Genomic DNA, 24065 nt, shown 5'->3' on the forward strand with positions numbered 1-24065 from the left:
CACATCAGGCCCATCTGGCAGAGTGGTGGCGGCGCTAACCTCAGTAGGGAGAAATCAGCATAATCTGTGTACTCAACAAACAAATGGCAGCAACATGTCAACTGAACTATTGTTCTTTCTCACCAAAACACAGACTTTATGAAGGTGATAACACTAGGGATGGCCATTGACCATCGATGATTCAAAATCATTGATGCTTTATGGTCGATGTTGAATGTTTTTACCATTGATGGCAGAGAATCAGATGGTAGCTGTAGGTCTGATTTTTTTTTTTTTATCCAGTCATTTTCAGGGCTGCTTCTGCAGAGGGCTGCTAGGTTGTCAGCTAGCAGCCCTGCGCCGCCCACGTCTCTTACACAACAACTTGGCCTCACTGCTTGCAGAGCTGATAGCGGGGCCACACCGCAGCCAATAAGCTGCACAGAAAAAGAGCTAAGAGAGGCATTTCTCTGAGTATGGGGGGTCTGCCTTGAGCACTGATGGACACCTTGGATGTGTCTTCTGAACAGAAAGTGCACTGCAGTGTTTAAAGATCGGAGATCAGTCAGCAGCAGCAAGAGAAGACATAGTGATGCAGGTAAGAGAATCAATGGACACTGAAGCTTAGTATAGTGAGGGAAGAGTTACAGTGAATAGGGGGTGAGACAGGCTTCCAGCACTCAGACCCATCACTATGTGTGACCTCACCGAATGTCACTGGCTGGCACTGAATAGTTACCGGCCATCGATGGTTTGTGTCACCATCACCATCAATGTTAACTATTGATGGACGCCACACTGATGGACATCCCTAGACAACACAAGAAATGTGGGAGGGTGGAAAAGTCAGCCTCAACCATGGTGCCAACTTTAATCCCCACCCCAAACTCCACCTACACCAGTTAGTATAGGATAACTATACTGTCAAACACAGCAAACGCAACAGGGACCCAGAACATCCTTAAATTTACATTAATCTCCAAAACTGCCCCAGCATAGGGATTTAAGCCTCCCTGCATGTGTGTGGCAAGTATTACAGAAGGTCAGACATTCTTTCTCCAATATAAATATATAAACGACAAGTAATTTATTTGCTTTTACTGTACCATAACTACCTTCACGCTTTCCACACACATACCAAGGGCAGACATCTTCTGATTTGATTTAAGCATGATCACTGTCATAACTGATTCCCAGCAATATCAGAGTGGGCCTGATTCTGGGGTGCACGTAAATCCCTTCAAGAATGCGATTCCGTATGCAGCGGTTCTGCATCTCTGATCCACCACTTGTGTACAAAGACACAAATAGTTACCTTCCACAAACGCTGTCTGTCCAAGTCCTCATGGAGACTGCCATCGGTATTCCATCCAGGCACATACGCAGTGCGACTCAAACGCACGTGCAGTATAAAAATAATCAATCAACTCCGTAAATGTTTGGTATTGCGTCCACCTCAGAATCAGGCCCAATGTCTTTTACTAATATTGACAGGAATCAATTAGCAGCCATTCATTATATTTCATATGGTTACGACAACGGACAATGACTGCTGTGCTTTTAGATCATCACATTAGTCTGCTCTTTGACCCCACTTGGTACTGCTTCTCTATAAAGTCATGGTTAAGATCTGAATTTTGTATTATGTAATCTCCTGGTATATTGTATTATATTGGCAAATGCAATAAGTGAGTAGAATAGACTGTTTTCACATTAGCAAGTATAGGAATCTGATAATCCCACTCATAAACAAGGATATCCTTCACCTTCATTTACTCTAAGGGGTATATTTACTAAGGTGCGGGTTTATTAAAGTTGAGTTGTTGCCCATAGCAACTAATCATATTCTACTTATCATTTATCTAGCACCTTCTAGAAGATAATAGTTAGAATCTGATTGGTTGCAATGGTCAACATCTCCACTTCTAAAAAAAACTGCAATTTAGTAAATATACCCTTAAGTGACAGGTAATCGGCATAAGTATCAAATTAATAGCAAGTATTGGATAAAAACATTGGTGTTAGGTCAAAGAATCGGTGTAGATATGATCAAATCTAAACGATTACAAAATACTTTTTTACAATCTCTTTGCTCTTGTATGCCAAAAACTTCTCAATCCAATCAAAATGAACTTTAAAAGATGTTTAACAGAGCAGCCTTTGTGAGTGGGGTTTGTCTTTATAAGAGTGGCCTGGATGTTTTTCCTAAAACACAATAGACGTCAAAGGGAGAACCAGAAAAAAGAAAAGAAAAGATTAGCTTTCTCTCCTCTGAACAAGGGAAATAAAGAGGATCTCCATCCAGGACGCTGCATTTTTTGACGTCTGTGTAATGAGACGGGCTAAGAAAACAAGTATTTTATATGGCTAGGATTCACGGCGGAGCTCAGAAGAATTTGGCAGAGTTCGATGCCAGGATTTTAAAAGTCTTTCCACATTTCTAGCAGAGATCTAAGGAACAAGAAGTTCAAATCCTTTTGGACCCTCTGTGACATTATAAAAAGACTTCAATAATGTGCTTGTCCCCAGTACTCACATATCTCAGATAACTTTGTCCAAAAACAATGAAGAGAGTTATTTTTTTTCTTGAAAGAAACCTGGAAGCTAAACATGTAAGGGGAACTGGACTAGAAATCCACTAAATGAGAAATCCACCCCAAATTTTAATTTTTAAGATTCTGATGCTCCCAACTAGCAATACTAAGAGGCTCCTACAGTATGTGGAAGACTACCACAGCTCCACAGAAACTCACATTTGCTGGTAACAGTCACTTCTCTGGGGCTGACACATTTTTCTATGAAAAGTCAATGAGTAGTCTTCTCAATGTAACGTCTTGATGACGCTAAGTGACTCCAATCGACTGCATAAATTCCAACTATCCTGACTTAGACAGAACAGTTCTGCTCAGCTTTGTCCTGCCAGATGTACATGTCATTCAAAGGCAAAGTGCTGGATAGACCCTTGTTACCATTGACCATGCCCAGTGCGTGTTTGAAGATGATACCTCAAACTACAAAGTTGGGAGCTATGCAACTGTATTTACATACCATGGATGCTAGTAATACAGTAGTGACTTTACAGTCATCTACATCATTTAGTTTGGAACTACAGGAGTCCAAGACATAGGACCACCATGGTTCGTCTAGGGCAGAAGGTTCATCTGCAAGATAAACATTTTGGTTGGACATCTTATTTTGACAAAAGCTATAGATGTGTAACCAGATCATCTAACTTGACAGAAGATAATTAAAAGTACAAATTTAAATCTCTCAAAAAGTATTCACTCCATTACACTAGACTAGGGGTCTTCAACCTTTAAGACAGTGTGGGCTACATAAAAAAATTAAACAAAGCCCGAGGCCACTAAGCTATACTGCGGTATTTAGACTCTACCCCCTCCTCAAACAATTATGTCTCACAACTTCCCCCTTCTATGATTTTAATGAGGTCCCAGAACGGTCCCCTCCTCCCACAATTATAATTATGCCCTATAACTGACCCTCCTCCTCCATTAATTATGTCAGATAGTTGCCCCCATCCTCAAACAATTATGTCCCATAACTGCCTCTCCTCTGCAGTGCCCCAAGTAGTGCCCCTTATACAGTGCCCCCAGTAGTAGTCCCCCCTATGCAGTGCCCCAAGTAGTCCCCCTTATTTAATGCCCCCAGTAGTAGTCCCACCTATGCAGTGACCCTATTAGTAGTCCCCCATATACAGTGCCCCCAGTAGTAGTCCACCCATGCAGTGCCCCAGTAGTAGTCCTCCCATGCAGTGCCCCCAGTAGTAGTCCCCACTATGCAGTGCCCCCAGTAGTGGTCCCCCCTATGCAGTGCCCCCACCCCTATGCAGTGCTCCTTACATATATAGGACAAAGACACAAATATTAAAAAACACTTACCTGAATCCCCGCACCTGCTGCTGTCCGTTCCTCCGTCCTCCCGGCCAACTTTGCACCATGGGAGAGACGTCAGCCACTGCGGGAGCCAGAAGGTGGAGCTCATGAGTGATCTCCAGCCTGGCTCCGGAAGTGGGTGCAGCAGCAAATGAAAGTCTGTCTGACTCCCATTGGCTGCTATAACAAACACACCGCCACCGGGTAGTAGGAGTGTACTACCCGGCAGCGGTGTTTGTTATTGTGTACTACACTAACTATCGGCGGGCCACGGGGACCCCTGCACTAGACATTTGTTATAGTTAAGACTACAGATAGGGTTTCAAGTAAAGGTGGGATCAGGGCCAGTTTACACTTACCCAAGTCCTTACTTAAATCCTGCCTTCCAAACCTAATGAATGATTATTTAATAATGTGATTGTGTCAGAAAATGGACCAGTAATTACATCTCTTTAACAACCTACTCCAGCTCTCGCAGAAGCGCAGTGACACATTGGTAGCTGAGTTTCTGTCTATGAGCCTGATTCAGATGTGCATGCACTGCCAATGTCAGACGTAGTGGAGCGGTTTGTTTGCTACTGCGCATGCGTCGAAGTCAGATCGCACATGATTGTGTCTGTGCAGGCTCGTAGTACTAATTCCAGGCACTCGCAGGGAGAAGTGTAAATGTTGTAGGTATTCCTGGACATCTTTGTGCAGATATGGAGATGATCTGTCCTATGGGAGTGTTATTGGAGTGTCAAGGGAGTGTCGGTGACAGTGATTGCTTACACAGACGCTCAATTGCACAATAGGAGGCCATACACGGATGGAGAAACCGCACCTGCCATAGGACTGGTGCAAGTTTCCATGGGGCGACCAATGGTGGAGCCTATGGACGCACCAATCGCTATTACTATGTGTACAGACGCTGAAAGTGGGCGCCTCAGTTCTTGCACATTCAGATGCATGGATGGACACCAGGGAAGGACTTTGTAGGAGAAAGAAGCAGATGGGCGACCGCCAACAGATGCAGCTGTGGGAGCTGCTGCATCTCTAAATCAGCTCCTATAGCTCATACAAAAGGTCCTTCTTACAATACAATTGAAGTCCTCCCTTCCATGAATGTCACCTTTCAGTTCTCCTAACATACTGATAGTTTCAGCTTCCTGTGCAGATCCCATGCTATAGAGCTGGCTTTTTTTTTGCCAAATGAACCAGATCTCTGCAATGTCTCCTAGCACATGCAGTGGCAGCAATAACTGAGGTACACTGATTAATATGTAGTAGTTCTAGCTCAAATATTTGGATCACTTACAAATAAGTCAGCTTTAGGGGTAAATGTATTAAAACCTCTTAAAAGGGAAAATGGAGAAGGTGCCCATAGCAATAAAACCGGTTCTAGCATTATCGATAGCTAAAATCTGATTGGTCGGTTACTTAGTTTTCCTTTTTAGAAGTTTTAGTAAATCTACTACTAAATTTCAAAAGAAAAAGAATGGAATCTAGAACCGTCATGTCTGTAACAAAGGGGTCTATGTACTAAGCATTGGAGAGAGATAAAGTGGATGGAGATAAAGTACCAACCAACCAGCTCCTGTCATTTTTAAAATAGTTATTGTAGGAGCTGATTGGTTGGTACTTTATCTCTGGACACTTTATCTCTCCCCATATGATATAAATATATATGATACATTAAAGTTAACTATAGTATGCAAATTAATATTTGTGAGGAAACTGAGATACAAATCCTATTAATCTGTGACCAGCAGATCACTACGTCTAGGAAAGGGGGCAGAGCCAGCATCGGGTGCCGGGCAGAGAGCAGGGAAGTATTCTGTTTCCCTGCTGCTTTCGTCTCGCAGTACAGATTGCTGTAGATGGCGAATCTGTACACTGCAGAGGAACAGAGAGCTGAGCTTTCCGTTTTTCTATGAATCGCTCTCCCCATACTACTGGATGGGGAAGTGATCCAGGCACGGAGCGGTAAGCCCCTCCATTATTCGAGCGAAGCAGTGAAAAGCACTGTTTTCAGTTAAATAGGACTTTTCACAACTTCATGAATAGACCCCAGTGGCGTGAGATAAAGTGGAGAAAGTAACAACCAATCTCCTTCTAACTGTCATTTTATAGGCTGTGCTAGAAAAATGACAGAAGCTGATTGGTCGGTAGTTTATCTCTCATCCAGATTTGATAAATCTACCCCAGAATCCTTTGCTTTTTACATTCAGAATCTCCATGGTATAATAGCACTGTTTCAGCTATTTACATCATTCATGTTGATTTATCCCTGAATTTTTCAGTAGTTGAACATGGAATTCAAGGAAGGGTCATAGAAAGACTGGCATGCCCTTTTAAAAATAAAAGCAAACAAAATGGAGCTCTTATTTATTTTTACAGTGCAAAGGCTTCACCAGGAGCCACTGATGTTATTTTTCTAACATGAAGGAGACCACAGAGGTGAAGGCCCGACCCCCACCAAAACTGCTAACAACCTCACATGAAAGGCTGCGCCTAAAAGAGACGACTGATTGTCCGCGCACTTTAGTCCTCCTCCAAGTCTTTATTGGCTACCACCTCAAAGCACCATAGGAGTCTGTATTTATTCAGCTACTTCCTTCCCAGTCTGTTTATGTGTTTCAGCTGCAGAACTAACCCCTTTGCTGCCAGATGGGAAACCTATTTTATGTTTTATTTATTTATTATTTGGGGGGGGGGACAACAAAACTCAAATATTGTTAGCATTAAAAATTTTTTAGCAAAACACTTTACAAAAGTAAATATAAAGTACACTTATTTGCAAACTAGTTACTCATCAGAGCATCATTTTGTTTTGCTGGGATACCCACAAGTCATGTCATGTGATAATGTTACCAGAGGTCATGTCTTGGAGTTGCCATATTTAGCATAATGTTTTGGAAAGTAAAATAGTACACGCTTCTAAAAAAATGCCCAGTCAATGCTCGCATTGACAAGTAAAACCAGTTGAACAATTGCAACATGTGTATGTTACAGAATTATGGGGCCATTTATCAACAAGTTTTGTTATTTAGCGTCACCGCTCGCCACAGGCTTTTTTTTTTTTACCTGAATTCATCAATGACCCGCTCGCCAGCTCGCCGTAGTGAAAATCACCCTGGTATCTCTCTTTCTCATTTCCTAGCTGCGCTGATGAATGAAGCCGTGTCTTTTGTTTCTGATTTTGGCGCATGCACCATGTGTCCGGCTCCCCGGCACATGGGCAGTGTATCTGACTGGGCGCCCGGAATTAAGGCGCATATCCACTATACGATTGGCTCCATGTGCGATATTGTGTAGTGTGTCCCCGGCAGTGGTGTGCTCAATGTCCTTAATGACAGGATATCGTTACGATATCCAGGATCACGATATCGTTCAGTGCCGGCACCCTCCCTCATCCCCGAACCTGAACAACCTGACGATACGGTTCGGGCGATGAGTGACGTTGTCAATGACCAGTGGGAGCGCGCATCGCTGGTCGTTGATGGCATATCCGCTGGACGATATAATGAACGGTTGAACGATAACGATACCGTTATCGTTCAGTCGTTCATTATTTCATCTAGTGGATACGCGGCTTTACACTATTACATTCTCAGACATCAGGTTTCTTCCTGTCTTGAGGCTGTTGCCAGGAGACAGAGCAGCTGCAAGGAATTATGGGTATAGACCCGTATGTCGGACTGCTTGACTGGGATCGCAGCGCTTGTGAGCGCTATTTTACACAGCTGGACCCTGTAGAATTGAAAATAAGACAATGTGCGTTAAATATCAGAACCCTATAATTTTTAATGTACATAAAACTGAATAGTCCTGCATTACAACAGCACTATCAATAATGATAAATAGATGCAGCTAAAATGAACATTCGCAACGAGTTTAAAATAGCTAAAGCTCGTTGATAAATGGGGCCCACAGCCTGTTCAGTGACAGGAGCTGATTGGTTGGTACTTTATTTCTCTCCACGGCTTAGTACATCTCCCCCTTTGTGAGCTAAGCCTTAAAAATGCAGCCAATTAAATCTCTAAGAACAATTCAGTGAGGCATAAGGCATGTGAAATTATTAAATCAACATTTGCAGACAGGTCATATACCTGTAGTTATTCTCCTCCTGGTCCTTACTCTTTCCTTATCTGCTGTTTTTGTTTTAAATAACACATGGGAGGTTTATGCTAAGACCCATGCTGTGAGTTCGTATTTATTTTAACAACAGAATTCACTATCCAGTATACAGAACATGATATTTCCATGAGCAGTCTTTATGACAGCAAATCTGCATCTCTTTTCATCTGAAAGTCTTTTATCAATATAAATCCTCACCATAAGCTTCTAAGCTGCCTGGGCACTTTTTATAATGAATTCATGATAGAGTTACTGTAGAGTTTTTTTATTTGTTAGAGTTAGTCGTTAATGGCTGTCTAATTTGCAAACAAAAGCCCAGCACTGATCACTGATCTAGTTGGCTCTTTAAGGTACCACATACAAATATATATATATTATATATATATATATATATATATATATATATATATATAAACACCCTGTCACTTAGCAAGCTAGTCGCCTGCAGAGTAAACAAAAAAACAGCACTCACATTTAGATGATTCCACAGGTTTATTCACAAGGCTTGTGAACAGACATACCACATAGCTATCAGTGGCCCAACGATCGTTTCAACTGTACTTCAGAGTCAATACCAGGTTTTAAAGCATAGCTTCTGGAAATGTCCCTGTTTCTCAGTATTCCCAACTGCACAATAAAATTAAACTGTTTGCATTTTAGATGTCATTCCTTCTGTGCCGGCCATGCCCCAAAGCGCATGACGTCATGCCGGGGGGAGGGGCCACCAGCGCTCTCAAGAACAGCAGTGCTCGGTTTCCGAATCTGACTGCAGGGTGCCATTCCAGGCACCCTGCTAGCCAGATGCAGTCACAGTGGGGCAGCGATGATGCCACCCACAGGGTTCTGCGCTCTCTGCGGTGGCACGGCTTGCATGCCCCTAGTTATGGCCCTGGCCATTCTTACCACCTGTTCTCATTGTCTAGGAGTTCTAAGTTAATAATTAATGGTGAAGAGTATTTCATATTCACAAAAGTGTATTATAGCCAAGTTCTGTAAACCTGGCATGATGGGTATTGTAGTGACCCATTGCCCACCAAGACAATATAGCATGTGAATTGCTTAAATAACAACAGCAATGGGTGCACAGACATGTTTCTAAAAAGATGGCAACTATGCATTTAGTTTGCACTGAACTTAAGGCCCCCATACATCAGCAATTGATTGCAGCAATCGTGCAATTTGCAATCGATTGTGTATAAAAATCTTTCCCTTTTTCAATCGATTGCAGATTGCAGAATTGGCACAATCGATTGAAAAAGGGAAAGATTTTTATACACAATCGATTGCAAATTTCAAGATTGCTGCAATCAATTGCTGAGGTATGGGGGCTTTTAAGTTTGTGGCCTGCCCCAGAATTTAGGAACCAAGTTGTCCACAATATGGTATCATCAAGGTGAAGACTACGTGTTCTGCTCACATTGAGGCAGCTGGACATCCGTTTTGCCTCTAGCAGCTGGAAATCCAGATTGTTCCCTAACAAACTGTCAGCCAACACATCTGCTTCACGTCAGGGCCCAAAATAATGAATTTATGGGGAGGGGGCTCTATATACGTGTGGCTGAACTGAGGTTATGGAAGCAACTGGTATCACTCACAGATAATTCCTTGGAATCCAGCTTTGTTACATTGCTGGCAGTGCAACTAATCCCTTCATTATGTCACAAGAGCATTTAGTCCCTTTAAAGGGGTATTCCCACCAGGAATTAGTAGACAAACAACATTGACATGTTTAACCACTTCACTGTCAGCCAGCCTACACCATAATTCACAGCACTGCACTTGAGTGTTGCTCTATGTAAGATTACCTATTAACTAAATAAACCTTCTGTTGGATGACTTGTGTTACGTGTGCAAATCACTTAACAAATATAATAATAATAATAATAATAATAATAATAATAATAATAATAATAATAAATAAAGCTGCAGAGACATAAATTTGGCAGAAAAACTGTTAGCTATTTATTTAAAATATCTAATAAAGGTGCACAACTGAAACATAAAAGAGCCATAACACAACAAAGGGTATCCAATCAACCTTCTTGACTACCCACTGCTCCCCGTTAGGGTGGTACAGCCAACTACCAGTCAACGAAGGGAGTGCACCTAAAATTAAATGATTGCATCCAGACTATTGAGCTGCCGTTCTTTCCTGGCGCAAAATAGCCAACAAACAGTCACCAACCAACACAAACTACAAGTGAGGGAGGGTGGTAAGACTGGGACAAAGAGGCAGCTTCATTCTTATACCCCTTTTCACCAAAAATCCATCTTAAACCTGCGACACTGAGCACAAACTGAATATGGGTCGGTGCCGGGTCCTACTGCTTTCACACCAGTGGGTAGACCCGGGTCAAGCTGTTCACACCGGACCCAAGTCTTCCGTGACCCAGGTCATCCGGCATTAGAGTAGACGCTTGGAGGTGATATCATCTCAAATTGCTGCTGAAGCCAGCCAATCTGCTGGATTGAAGCATGACCCGGGTCGCGCCATTTACACTGCACTGTAGTTCAACTCGGGAAGCAACCGGGGTTGGCCTCTCGGGTCAGTCGACCAGGGTTTTTTGTCAAGGACCCTTTTGCACAGAGCCGTGACCCAGGTTGACCTGGCAATAACCCGCGTTATTGAGGCAGTAGAAAAGGGGTATAAATAAAGTAATTCCAAGAAAAGTCAAAAGTTGGTAAAAAAGCAGGTAATGTTAGAATACTGAAAAAAATATATAAAATATGCACAGACCAAGCATTTATAGTTAAACAGCAGAAGTACGCATGCTTTATCCGGCATTATAATTTTTTTTAGCAGGCAAAATGAGCCAATGGGCTTAAAGATCTAATGTCAGAAAAAACGAGGAGTTTTAAAATTTTGCCTAATACATGAAAAGATTACCATCGGCATAAAACCCGCACCAGTGGTATAATTCTACACCGAAAATGGTGATGGCTTCCCTATGAATTTCAGTTCCAAATAAAGGAATTGATGTCTGGCAGGGGCAAATCTGGCTTTATATAACCACGTAAAAAAATTCAATGTGAAGGGAGCTGGACACCCAGCCAGTGGGGTCCACTGGTGAATTTCTCCTGTAAGCTGTACACCACGTTGGACAGTCAAACACTGGGTGTAAACGCCGCTCTTCTTGGCGAGCACCGCACCCTACTCGTCCGGCTTTTCCCCCCAATTTTCACACCTGCAGACTCTAGCCCACCTTAGCAGTAAGCTTATCCTTACATAGGCCTTTTCTGACGATACTCATCGGTACACAGTACTGGCACACTTTGTTTGGTATCATTTTTATAAATAGTTCCAGAAACAGTGAAATCTCATCTTGCATGAACTTGTAATTTTCGGTAAGAACCAGTTACTTTTTCTGAGTGCTGGTGCTCTTGGAAAGTATTGTTAGGACACCTGAGTACTGCTTTAAATCACCACAATATGTACCATTAAAAAATAAGCCTTAATGATGTAGAAGGGGTCTATTGATAAAGCTTATAGCCCTATCACACAGAAAAGCAAATTCCCGGGGCAAGCATTTGGACACGGTAATTTGCTAATCAACATCGGTCCCAGGAATTGTGACCTGGGTTGACCCTTTCACACAGAAGGAATACCCGGGTTGATCCGCAAATTACTGGGTCCATATGGACCCGGAAATTTGCTTTTCTGTGTGAAAGGGGTACAGGCTGCGACCGGAAAAAAAACCTGTGCATCAAATGCCAGAAAAAAGCTGGGTTTTAGGATTTTTTCTGTGTAAAAGTAGTATTAGTGTTGTATGCAAATATGACCATTTGGCATCCTATACATTCCACAAGATCAGTCGCAAACACAATAAAAGAATAGTTTGTACCAGTATAGATCCACAATTCTCCACACTAAAAAGTTTAGTCCAAACTGAATACTGTATGTTCCATCTGCTTCCTATTCCTCAGGCAGTTACCAACCCACGTACATATTGTTCCCTTATCCCAGTACTTTTATCTTAAGTATCAATCTATGTGGAACAATATCAACAGCTTTTGTACAGTCTAAATGAATCACATCAACTCCATTGTCCAAGATCCAGATTAGAAGTTATGTCCTCATAGAACATCAGATCAGTTTGGCACTGACTTGTCCCTTAAAAAACCACGTTGTCTATCTGTTATTAGTTTATTCTACAATTTGATTATATATTTTACCAATAATTGCTGTCATGCTCAGTGGTTTGATTGTAATCCCTTTTTAAATATTGGGACCGCATCTGCCTGCTTTCCATTATGTAGAAATCCATAAATATAAGAAAAAAGCTGTAAAATCACTTTTTTTATCATCTATCACCTTTTGTTTTGTTACATCGTGTAATCAAAATGGATTTATTCGGGAATTCTAGTCATCAAAAAATATTCTAAAACTAAAGATTTTTCTTAGTAAATTATAAATAAAATCAGATATTAATTTGTCAGAAATATACTAATTGTTTGAATGCTTAGCACATGCACCTTCAGATGCAATTATAGCTGTGTGTCTATAGGGCTGATTCATCTAGGCGCGGGGCTTGCCGCGCGGCTGCAGCTCTAACACGAGCTATTCAATTAATGCTGCCAGCGCTGTAACTAGGTGTTACTGCGCCCTGTGCCAGCCACTCCCTACCAGCAGTGCCCAGATCATCCTGAGGTCTCTGCCTTAAATTAAATGCTAATAAAAGCATGTATCTTGGCACCAGTGGATAAGGGTCTTACATTTGGTTTAAATGAGTATACTTTTTCATGGCGTGAGCCAATGGCGATGAAGCTTTATGACTTCGCCCAGTGTACATGCACCCAGTGAGGCTACTGTGAGGCAATGAAGCAGCAGCAGTTACACAATGAAATCATCCAGTTTTTATTAGGGTCTAGCCAAACCGCCACAGTGGTTCAACAAATGACACAGCTCGCTTCCACAGTTTTGGACAGTGAAACAAAGTGGACAGAGAGAGCACTCAACATCCCCGCAGGAATCCAACTTTGTGACATGCAGCTGGCTGCAATTGGGAGGCTTTTTGGCCATAAGTGACCCATGAACCAATGGGCATGCAGGTGTAGTGCAAGTAAGACAATGGAAGAAGATTTCTGATTGGCTATATTGGTTTTATTGTAATTTAGCACCTCTGAGTAAAGTTATGTCATTAGCAATAGTTTTACTCGTATTTTAAGTAGTTCTGAAGGTGTGGCAAGTTTCCGTTCCTATTACTGTCATCGGTATACATTGACTAGCTTTTGTAAAAGCCAAGTGACAAAATCAGGTGTCATCATTTTGCATCAGATTTTTTTGTTTTATTTTTTTTTATGGATGGTCTGCTGTTGCTGTTCATTATATTGCTCTACTTTATTCCGAGTTTTTTTTGGCTGGGTACCATAACATATCTGTAAATCAACTTTGTGACCCATTGTAAAATTTCTTGAATTACTTATTTCCTATAATTACTTTACTGTTATGTACAAGTCAGGTTTATAATGTATTTATTTTTTAAATAAGTTGAATTGGAAATAAGAATATGCAATGTTAGTCGGCAGTAATGAATACACAAAAGTTTACAGACACACCCGTTGGATGACAACCCATTTTAACAAATGCTTGTAGCGCATCTGAAAAATACATACAGTACATCTGGAATGAGAATTGTAATTCTATTTCTTATAACTAATGACTTGCCCACATCTAAGCATTTACTGTGGACTCTTACTTTAAAACCAATGTAGAATGCAACAGACATTGGGATCATTAATCCCTTTAAAAATCACTTCTGCTAGTTCATATCTGAAACAGGCATTTGAATGCAAGCGGTTATCTATTTATTTGCCTGCGGTGAGCACATTGTGGGCAATCATTTAATTTAGTGCAATAAAGGTGTGCTATTACATTATGCATTCTCATAGAGTCAGTTACTGTGAACTCCCAGCTTTATTACACAAAGCACCTACAAGCAAAGGGGTAGGGGTGGGAGGAACAAAACATACATAACACATTAATTAGGCTCTAAATTCTATTACGCTCAGCATTAACCGTCCCAAACTATGTGATCTTTGACCTTTAATATTCAGTTTAGTACTAAAGGATAGTTCTAAAATTATCCCAAGTGTTTCACATTCTTAATACTGTTTTAGCCCTTACGGCAGCCTACTGGGAACATTGTCTATAAATTCAGTCTCTTCCCTGTCAAGTAGTACTTTAATAGAAAAAAAAACTCAGGGACTTTGTTTTGTCCTGATCTGGAAACAAAATAGCATAGCCTATTTTCAAACGTACGTGTAATTCTTGTTCCTTTAGTCCTCCCAGGTAAATGCACTGTTGACATTGCTTTTTTAATTAACATCCTGTAAGACTCTTGCCAATCAGCAAAGTTTCTCATTGCTCATATTGCCCTAATTTAACCCTCTAACCCACTTATTTTATTCGTTTTTCAGTTTTTACTAACCCTAGTTTCCTAGTGAAGTGCTAGCGCTAGGAAATCACTGATGAATAGCTGCTTGCATTGGGAATCCTTATGCTGACACGCATGGCTGAGAAAAATGACACGCGTGAAAATCACACTGGAAAATCATGTCATACACGTATGTCATGGTGGGAATTAATGATCACCTATACCTGTTCCTAATGTATAGGCTTACCATACTATCTCTTTAAACTGGGACACATGAATTACACAAGTTATGTGGTTGATTAAAACCAGGTGAAATGCAGGCTTGAAGTCAGCCGGACACACAACCTGTGTAAAGGCCCCCATACATCAGAGATTGATTGCAGCAATCGTGCAATTTGCAATCGATTGTGTATAAAAATCTTTCCCTTTTTCAATCGATTGTGGCAATTCTGCAATCTGCAATAGATTGAAAAAGGGAAAGATTTTTATACACAATCGATTGCAAATTGCACGATTGCTGCAATCAATCTCTGATGTATGGGGGCCTTAATTCATAAGTGTACCAGTTTAAAGGGATAGTATGTTAAGCCTACTAATGCATAGCTATTAGCTATTATGCTTAAACTACAATTCCCAGCATTCTAAGCAATGAGTGGTGAACAGTTACCCTGGAAAGGCAGACTGGGCTTTGCAGTTCAACTACATTCGGAACAAAACTTTGTTGCAGAAATGTTTTTCGTTTAAACCGTATGCATGCTGACATGGCACATTTTTGCCTCTTGCAAGATTTTAGAAATGTTTTTCTTTTTACTGCAGTGATTAAAGTCTATGGGAGAACAATATTGTCATTAATCATTTTCCTCGCTAAATGAAAAAGAGAAATAAACCCTTTATAAGATACTATAAACATTCTCCGAACCAAGAACTTCAAAGAAGGAAGAATTGCTGCAGGAGCTGTCCACACACTCCTTCTCTTAAACATAAAGAAACAGTTGCACCAAATATAATATAAGCATTTATAATCCTTCTACAGTCAGAAATTCCAAGCTCTAAGTGCCCTGTGTTTTCTGAGACAAAAGTGTTACAAGAACAAAGAACTTGTTGAAAAGATGAGATACCAAAAGCCAGTGATGAGATAATTGCCAGGAATTCATTCTTTTGCACTGACCAAAATTCTCAATACTGTGACAGAGACAGACGATAAAGGGAATGTCACATGATTTAGGCCTCATACCCACTCAGGCTTCTACTTGTGAAAAACACTAGTGAAAACTCACGTCTGGCGTTCTTCACATACGTTTGTTACTGACATTTTGAGGTCACTGCAGATCACTGTAAGCTTCTCCAATGCATTTATATGCTGTAAACTGAAGTGAATAGAACAAGATGTGTTCGGAAAAGAACAAAAGCGAATAAAAACTTGAATTATAGACACGTGTTGTATTATTGTTAAAAACACTAGTAAAATGCATACAATTAGCACTAGTGCAAACAGGCCTAATACAATCAGATAGGGATGTTGCTTAGGGAAAAGCCTCTTGTTATAAATTCAGCACGTTTACAGTGGTGTGTTAACAAGACAATAAAAAGGCGTGGCGTGACAATGACGTGCGTTGACTACACAGAGACTTTGATGTTATTGTATGAATAACACAAGTTAAAATGCTCTAGTCATTTCCTAGTTCTTTGGCCTATGCTAGGAGTGAATCTGGGCAGCTGGGTCACATCGGAAGCACCTGGGAGTTATCTGGAATTGGTGTGAGTATTACTTTACCAGACGGGAAAAAATAATATATAATATATATATATATATATATATATATATACAAGATGGCTGCATTTCGTGCTCATCTCTGGCCATGTGGAACAATCATACTTATCTTGTCATGGTGCTGTTGACACCTTTTTGTTTTTTACTCAAAAAGGAAAAAAGACCAAGTATTTTTAAACAGCTTCCCTACCTCTATGATCTCCCTGCAAATTCTTTTGTTGTTGGGTTGATCTATTTTGCAGCCCTCAGATAAACTGCTTTCTCCAGTTTCAGAAGAGCTCAAAAAACTGCCATTAATCAAACAGATAAATGGAGGAAGCTTGTGTGCTGAAATGAGGGTTCCCGCAGAAGAGTGACACATAGTTGTATTGAAAGACATATACAAAGTGGTAAAACAGGATTAAATCTTTCTAAAAAAGAAAAATTGTGGAAAGTGAGTATGTGATAAACATCTGTGTAAAAAGCTTTGCTTATATACAGGCACGGAGAGCATTGCCCTGCTAACTTTTGCAGACCAGACTGGTTGCAAAGAGGTTAATGCGAGATGCAGTACAGCCAGAAATTTAGAAATGATGCCAAAACCCACATCTTGTGAGGTCGGCAGTCTCCAAACATTGCTAACACAAATGAGAAATATCACTTCCCGGGCAAACGGGCATCACTAGCAGGAATCACAGGGCATCACTTGCAGGAACCACCAAATGATTAAACTCAATCTCAGCTGTAATATAAAGATAGACATTGTGCAACATATTCCTACCAATATTAATTTGCATGGGTAATGATAAAGGATAATGATTTGACATGGGTGAAAAAGATGACCCTTGACATCAGACAGGTGTTTACCTTTTCAGGTGCTATTTTGGAAAAAGCATTTGTTACTAACTTTCATTTTCAAATTAAATGGAACCATCCCACAAGAGCTTTGACTGTAAGGACATTTCCAGCGCTCCTGTGATATCTTCTCAGCCATACTCTCACAATGAATACAAAGATGGGGCAATGTGCCACTGTGCTTTAAATGTGGATCTATGTGATACAACCCATTTAATTCCAGATTAAATGCACCAGAATGAATCAGCACTTCAGGCAATGCACTTAGAAACTTAATGGGCATATATGGTCAGAATTTTCTGATTACAACAACAAACAATAACCTTAATCAGCCTAAACGTTAAGGTGCGTACACACGCAACAATAAAACTGAACGATATGAACGATAACGATATATCGTTCAACGATAAATCGTTCATATCGTTCATTATTATGAAGTGAACGATCAACCAACAACCAACGATGCGCGTTCCTGAATGAATGATAACGATATCTATGGTCTTTCATGCATGTAGGCCAACTTGGACGATTTTGTAAAGATTTGCCTGTATAAAGATAGCTTCACTGAAATATCTATCATAGATATCTATCAGTGTGTACAACCAAAATCGTTTGCCCTGCACTACAGAAAGTTGGAGGGAAATCTATCAACGATATCTATGGTTGTTCAAGCCGTACCGTGTGTATACAGCATTAACCTTTAAAAAAAGCGTAAAATCTAAATGTGGCAAAATAAACACATACTTCCATTTGTTCAAACATATCTGCTGTTAATGCACTTTTCAGGTACTAACACCTGAAAAACACATAGAATAGGATGAATGGTTTCCTATAGGTGCAGGCTCACAATTGCATTTTAATATGATAAGGATGTTTTTAATAAGATTTTAGAGTGCACATGACCTACGTCTCATGCGCTAAAGAGCTCTACCAGAATGATGGATTGTATTGATGGAAACGCAACTAATGAAAACTCCTTAAAACTGCATCACTAAAATGCATCTACTGTGCACATCAGTTTCCATGTATTTCAAACCTTTTTCCAGTGTGCAGTCACTAAGCAGAACAGCATTACAAAAATGTATACCAAGGTACAAAAACATAAGCAACAGACCCATTCTCAGTTCTATTTTCTATGTAATGTGATGAAAATGTAAGCTGATGACTTACCCTTTTGCACCCAAGTTTGTGATTGGGGCCAGTTGAGGACTTCTGCTTGGCAATCCAGTCCTCAATGCCTTTCCGAGCCAAACAGGCATTTACTGCAAAGCTGTCACCTTCAAGAAAAGACATAACAGCTCTGAGGTTTCAGAAGACAAAGACTACTGCAACTGACTCTCAGCTATCAGCCCCTATATCAGTACGGTCCAGCACTGTCCTTCCCTCAGTTTACATATCACTCACAAGGAACGTCTATAGTATGGTTACAACTCTACATATCCCAGCCGGAGCCTAGTAGCCAAAATCTGGGTAGTCATTTCTGTTGAGGTCACTGAATGCACCCTGGCTCCTAGATAAGACTGACTTGTTTCTAAATTGTACATAATTTTGTTCCCCGCTAATTAAGGAAATCAATGTGCAAAAACTGGCGTACTCAACAGGTTCATTCACACGACAAACATTCTAATATAATGTAAAAGGAAAATATGGCTCTACATAAATCACCATCACATCAAGGGATCACTGCTGAAGGTCATTGTGACCCAGTGTACACTCTTCTATGCTGGCACTTCACTGAAAACTACTCCGAGCATGTCATCAAGTACGACTTATCATGTACAATGCAATTAAAATTAAATTAGAAATTTCTTTTGAGTTGAGGAAAAACACTTTGACCATATCAGTGATCTAAGACATTCCAGAGCATTAGACTAGATCACAGGATGCTTGCATTTCAAAGATAAACTATAAGCATTGGCAAAAAACAGTTTACAGGTTCACTGACACATGAAGGGATTAGACAAGGAACAGAGTCGCAGATCAAACACACCCAGGCAAACACAAGTCCATCATGCAGATTCTGTTTCTAATACAGGAACAAAGTAAATGGGATCCATATCCACTAAACTCAGCAGTAAACTCTAAACTCAGAAATAATCCAATGAAAATGGTCTTAAAGACAAACAAGACCAAACTGGACCTTCACTGACTCCTTATTTCAATACATAATGGACCCATGAGCTTATAAAATGTAGATTACATAAAAATTAGGTTTTTCTGGCAACGACAGACACACAGTTTGAATATATAAGACAATTGCACCAAGCTATGAAGACAGCCTATTCCTCAGCTTGAGAACTCAGTGTCCAGGTATGTGGGCAAGGTGAGACCATGATTCCCCAACTATTAGGGTCATAAAGAGTCAGCGGTTCTGTATGGGACCAATGCATTAAAGAATTCAGGGGGCAACCAAACTATAAGGTCTTCACACAAGAGTCTGCAACACAGGCACAGATTTAGAAACAGAGACTGTATCCTGCATACTGAACAATACGGGACAAGAGCTTCATAAAACACAGGGGTGGTAATGTTTGTTCCAAGCTTTGGAAGAAACATGGGATGAAGATTTGTGAAAAGATCTGAAAACAGGGAAGTGACCATCTGTGATCAAAGCTTAACACTTGAAGCAGAGCAGAAAAAACTGTAACCTGTGTTTTATGACACACAATGGTGACAAGACGGGATCTTAAAGTATGGTAATCTCCAGAGAACAATTTATGACCTGTGCTTCATAAAGACACAATCTATGGCCATATCATCAAATAAGAGCAAAGAGCATAGCTTGTATGCCAAGCCCTGATAATACAGGCATATGTCTAAACAACAGGGGGCAATTTGAGAGCAGAACTTCTTTCCAAGTTTATGATGTAAGACCATCACTTTAAAGTCATGGACAAAGTTGATATAAGGCTTTGTAACTTTCATGGGGCAATACAAGACTACAAACTTAAAGCACATCCATAAATTGAAACCCATATAATAACTTACACTTTAAAGCTCCTGATCAGCCTTTTACACAAACATAACACAAAACTATTTATTGCAAAAACAGAATAAAGTGTGATTATAATAGTTATCAATAACCAAACCTCCCAAACCAAAGTTCAAATGAACATCAAACCTGGACAACCAATCTCATGGACAATGTGTAACAATACTACCAGTACTCATGGGGAAAATTTAATAACATGCAACAAAAACTTTTCTCAGCACTGATAGCTAACACAAAAACCACTCGCAAATACCTCAATAGATTGTCTCCCTTCATAAAAGTGGGATTACAAAAATGAAGACAGAAGTTCGTCCATTGTGGACCTACAGTAAGTGGTTAAACTTTTTCTAAGAATTGATCATTCTCATCTAAGAGTCAATCTGGAAACATTTTATTTTTTCTTTACTCATAAAAAACAAAAACAGTCCAAACCAGTCTATTGAAATCAACTACTCATTGCATGCTTATATGGATGATGAGAAGGATTAGTGAAGTGGAAGACAGTCTAGGCTGCACTATGCATTACCTTACATGACCAGGAGTTTTGTAATACTGGGAGCAACCAGGACCACAACTTAAAAGCACACGCGGCACATCAGTCACCAAACTTCTAGCACACAGCTGACAACCGCTGGCCAGGAGACTGCAGCAGGCAAACCACTAGCTCACAGTCAGAAAGTCTGTCGGGGGGCATTTCATTTCCTACCTTCAGGGCTCTCTCTGGGCTTGCACACTGCAGCTGACAGTCAGAAGGGGCAACAACATAAAGTGCAGAAGAAGGAAACAAAAAAGGAAAAAAAAACAGGTGATTAGATGGCTGCAAGAGAACTCTAGAAGCAACAGTTTAGATAGATAGATAGATAGATAGATAGATAGATAGATAGATAGATAGATAGATAGATAGATAGATAGATAGATTGATTAGATGGATAGAGTAAGGAATCCTGATCGCTCACCGTGTTTGGAGTAAAGTTTCCCCATCTCTCAGCAGGAGATTCCCAGATCCTAAACATCAAATACAGAGTACAATCCAGTGCAGTTACAATCCATGTGCGCTCCCACAAGGAATGCCAATCCCCCTCTTTCGTTTATAGGTGCAGACCCCCAAATCCAGAAGCTAGAGTCAGTTTGCAGAGACCCCTAGGAGCAGTGACACCTCATTTGCGCAGATCCTGTGCTGAGAGATGCAGCGGCTGCAGCCCAGTCTCTGCAGACACACACGGCAGCCTGCACAGAGCTAGGAGGAGCTATGGGGCTGCTGGAAGGGGGGAGAACACAGAGAGGGGAGGGGGAGAATGAAGGGGGAGGTGGGAAGGGAGGGGAGCTGTGGGGTCGAGAAAAACAACTGAGGGGTGCTGGAAGGAGGGAGAGAGAGTGACCAGATGAGGAAGGAATTGGGGAGCTTGTACAGGACATGGTGGTAGTGCAGCTAACTAATGTCTGGAAATAAAGCATTTAAGTTTACATCATTTACCTTATCCTTAGTTTAGGACATATATGTTTATAAATGACACGAAACTACATAAATAAATATATGCATTAAATATAATTCGATTAAATAGGTGGCTGTTTAAGAAATATTTAGCAATGTAAAAAATACATTGACACAATTGTCCCTTCCTCAATACTTATACTGCACTAAGGAAGGCTTTTGGTTAAAGTTTTGTAACCAATTATACTTACTGTATTCAAAGGAAAAGGTTACAAAGACTATGGGGTCTACTCTATTTACTAAGCAGTGTTAGGACTAGGAGACAGAGTGAAAAGTGATAAGGTGCCAGCCAATCAGCTCCCAACTGTCATCTCACTGGCTGTGTTTGAAAAATGACAGTTGGGAGCTGATTGGCTGGCACCTTATCACTTTTTGATCACTTTTCACTCTGTCTCCTAACACTGCTTAGTGAATAGACCCCTATGGGGTCTAATTAAAAAACAAAGTGACACAAAAAATATCTTTGGTTTATCTCCATATTTAAGGCCTCATTCAACAACGATTTAACAGCAACCATGCACATGCACAACGGACAGTCTGCACATTACTCTTTCATCCACTGAAGCTGGGTCCCTATTGCCTGCAATGAAGACTGTATCGCCAACGCCATCTATAGATTGTGTAAGTGGTACAGTGACAAGCTTACTGCTGTTTGTTAAATGCTGAAAGGAGAACATAACCTCTTTAGTGAGTGCTGAGGGGGTTATGTCTCGTTTCCCCTTATATTCCTTTGAGCCGGACAGCCCTTGCTGTAATGCAGGGGTGGGGAACCTTTTTTCTGCCGAGGGCCATTTTTATGTAGATAACATTATTTGCGGGCCCGGTAGAGGCCACGCCCCCTCCATGTGACATCCCACGGGGGCGGGTCACAATCACCGGTGATTACAGCAATGCCCAGAGTATCCTGTGGATGCTCCGGGAAGCTGTAAGCGCAGCGGTGTGACCATCTGAAGGGTCCTAAAGATGCTCCAGACGGCACTGCTGCATAGATTCTGGCTGCAGGGTGCTATTCTAGGCACCCTGCTAGCCAGGTGAGGCTAGATGAAAAATGCTCAGAGGGCCAGACCAAATGATTTCGGGGGGCCTTATACGGCCCCCGGGCCTGAGGTTCCCCATCCCTGTCGTAAAGGGTCCCTAACCTGCCGAGCTCCGACCCCCGCACTACTGACCTGGCTGCCTCCTCCCAGAGGATGCAGCCAAAAGGTCTGCAATTATGAAAAAGACACATAACGCCATCTCCCATCTATATAAATACCGTTCCTATATAGCCCCCATTATATACAATGGGGGCTGCAGGAATGTGACAGGAGAAATTAAAAAGTGGAGAAATCATTGATTTCTCGGCACTTTTCATGTAAATAAATTAAGAGAAAACAAAAGTATTAAATCTAAAATGTTGGAGAAAAGCCATATTTGTGTTTATTAAATAGACCCCTGTATTACATACACTTTGTGGTAAAATATTGTCAGTTTATAAAAAACTGTGCTATATGTAACAGAAAATGGTACATACAAATAAAATCATAAAGACATACTAGAGGATCAGTACTGGTCCTGTAAGCAGTATTAATAATCCGGGTCTTGGTTTACAACTTGTGTAAATAAAATGTCTCCGTGCGTTCTAAAGCTAGGTTGTGAACATGTTTTCAATTTCAAGGTTTCATAGAATACTTAAGCAGTATATGCTCCCTCATACTAACAGGTGTACCGCACCTCATGCATACTTCATGGTAACAGAATAATTTAGGGTGCACACTCCCTAATACTAACAGAGGCACCCCACACTTCATGGTAGCATAGAACACTTTTGGGGTACATGCCCCCTCATACTAAATGAGTCACCTCATCTCAGGTATACTGTATTGTAGCATAGAACACTTTAGGGGTACATGCTACGTCATACTAAATTAGACACCCCATCTCATGTATATTTCATAGTAGATTAATACACTTTAGTGGTACATGCTCCCTCATACTACATGATAAACCCACCTCATGCATACTTAATGATAGCATATAATATTTTAGGGGTACATGCTCCCTTATACTAAATGAGGCACCCACCTCAGGCATACTTCATGGTAGCATAGAACACTTTAGGGGTACATGTTACCTAATACTAAAAGAGACACCCCACCTCATTCATACTTCATGGTAACATAGAATACTTTAGGGGTACATGCTCCCTCATACTAAATGAGACACCACTCCTCAGGCATACTTTATGGTAGCATATAATACTTTATGGATACATGTTCCCTCATACTAACAGAGGCATCCCACCTCATGCATGGTTCATGGTAGCATAGGACACTTTAGGGGTACCTGTTCCATCATACTAACAGAGGCACCCCACCTCATGCATACTTCATGGTAGCATAGAAAACTTAAGGGGTATATGCTCCTTCATACTAATTGAGACACCCCACCTCATGCATACTTGATGATAGCATAGCATTTTTTAGGGGTACATGCTCCCACATACTAACAGAGGCACCCCACCTCAGGCATACTTCATGCTAGCATAGAACACTTTTGGGGTACACGCTCCCTCATACTAAATGAGAAACCCACCTCATGCATATTAAATGATAGCATATACTATGTTAGG

General features: G+C 40.8%; 1 protein-coding gene across 3 annotated transcripts in view; it reads right to left on the minus strand.

Moving 5' to 3' along the window:
• NKD1 (NKD inhibitor of Wnt signaling pathway 1) overlaps positions 1-21180 on the minus strand; it is a 106185-nt gene extending 85005 nt beyond the window's left edge. For 2 of the 3 annotated variants that reach the window (XM_088471958.1, XM_088471956.1), the window contains exons 1-3: positions 20919-21180; positions 20669-20701; positions 18141-18247 (exon numbers count right to left, since the gene is read on the minus strand). In XM_088471958.1, the coding sequence (XP_088328084.1) occupies positions 18141-18247; positions 20669-20701; positions 20919-20943 (165 nt within the window). In that variant the 5' untranslated portion in view covers positions 20944-21180. The remainder of the gene's footprint in view (positions 1-18140; positions 18248-20668; positions 20702-20918) is intronic. The other variant, XM_088471957.1, reaches the window with a different exon arrangement.
• Positions 21181-24065: the final 2885 nt, after the last annotated feature.

Source organism: Taudactylus pleione, unplaced genomic scaffold, assembly GCF_031769625.1.
Source record: "Taudactylus pleione unplaced genomic scaffold, aTauple2 ptg000117l, whole genome shotgun sequence".
In the NCBI taxonomy this organism is placed as follows: domain Eukaryota; kingdom Metazoa; phylum Chordata; class Amphibia; order Anura; family Myobatrachidae; genus Taudactylus; species Taudactylus pleione.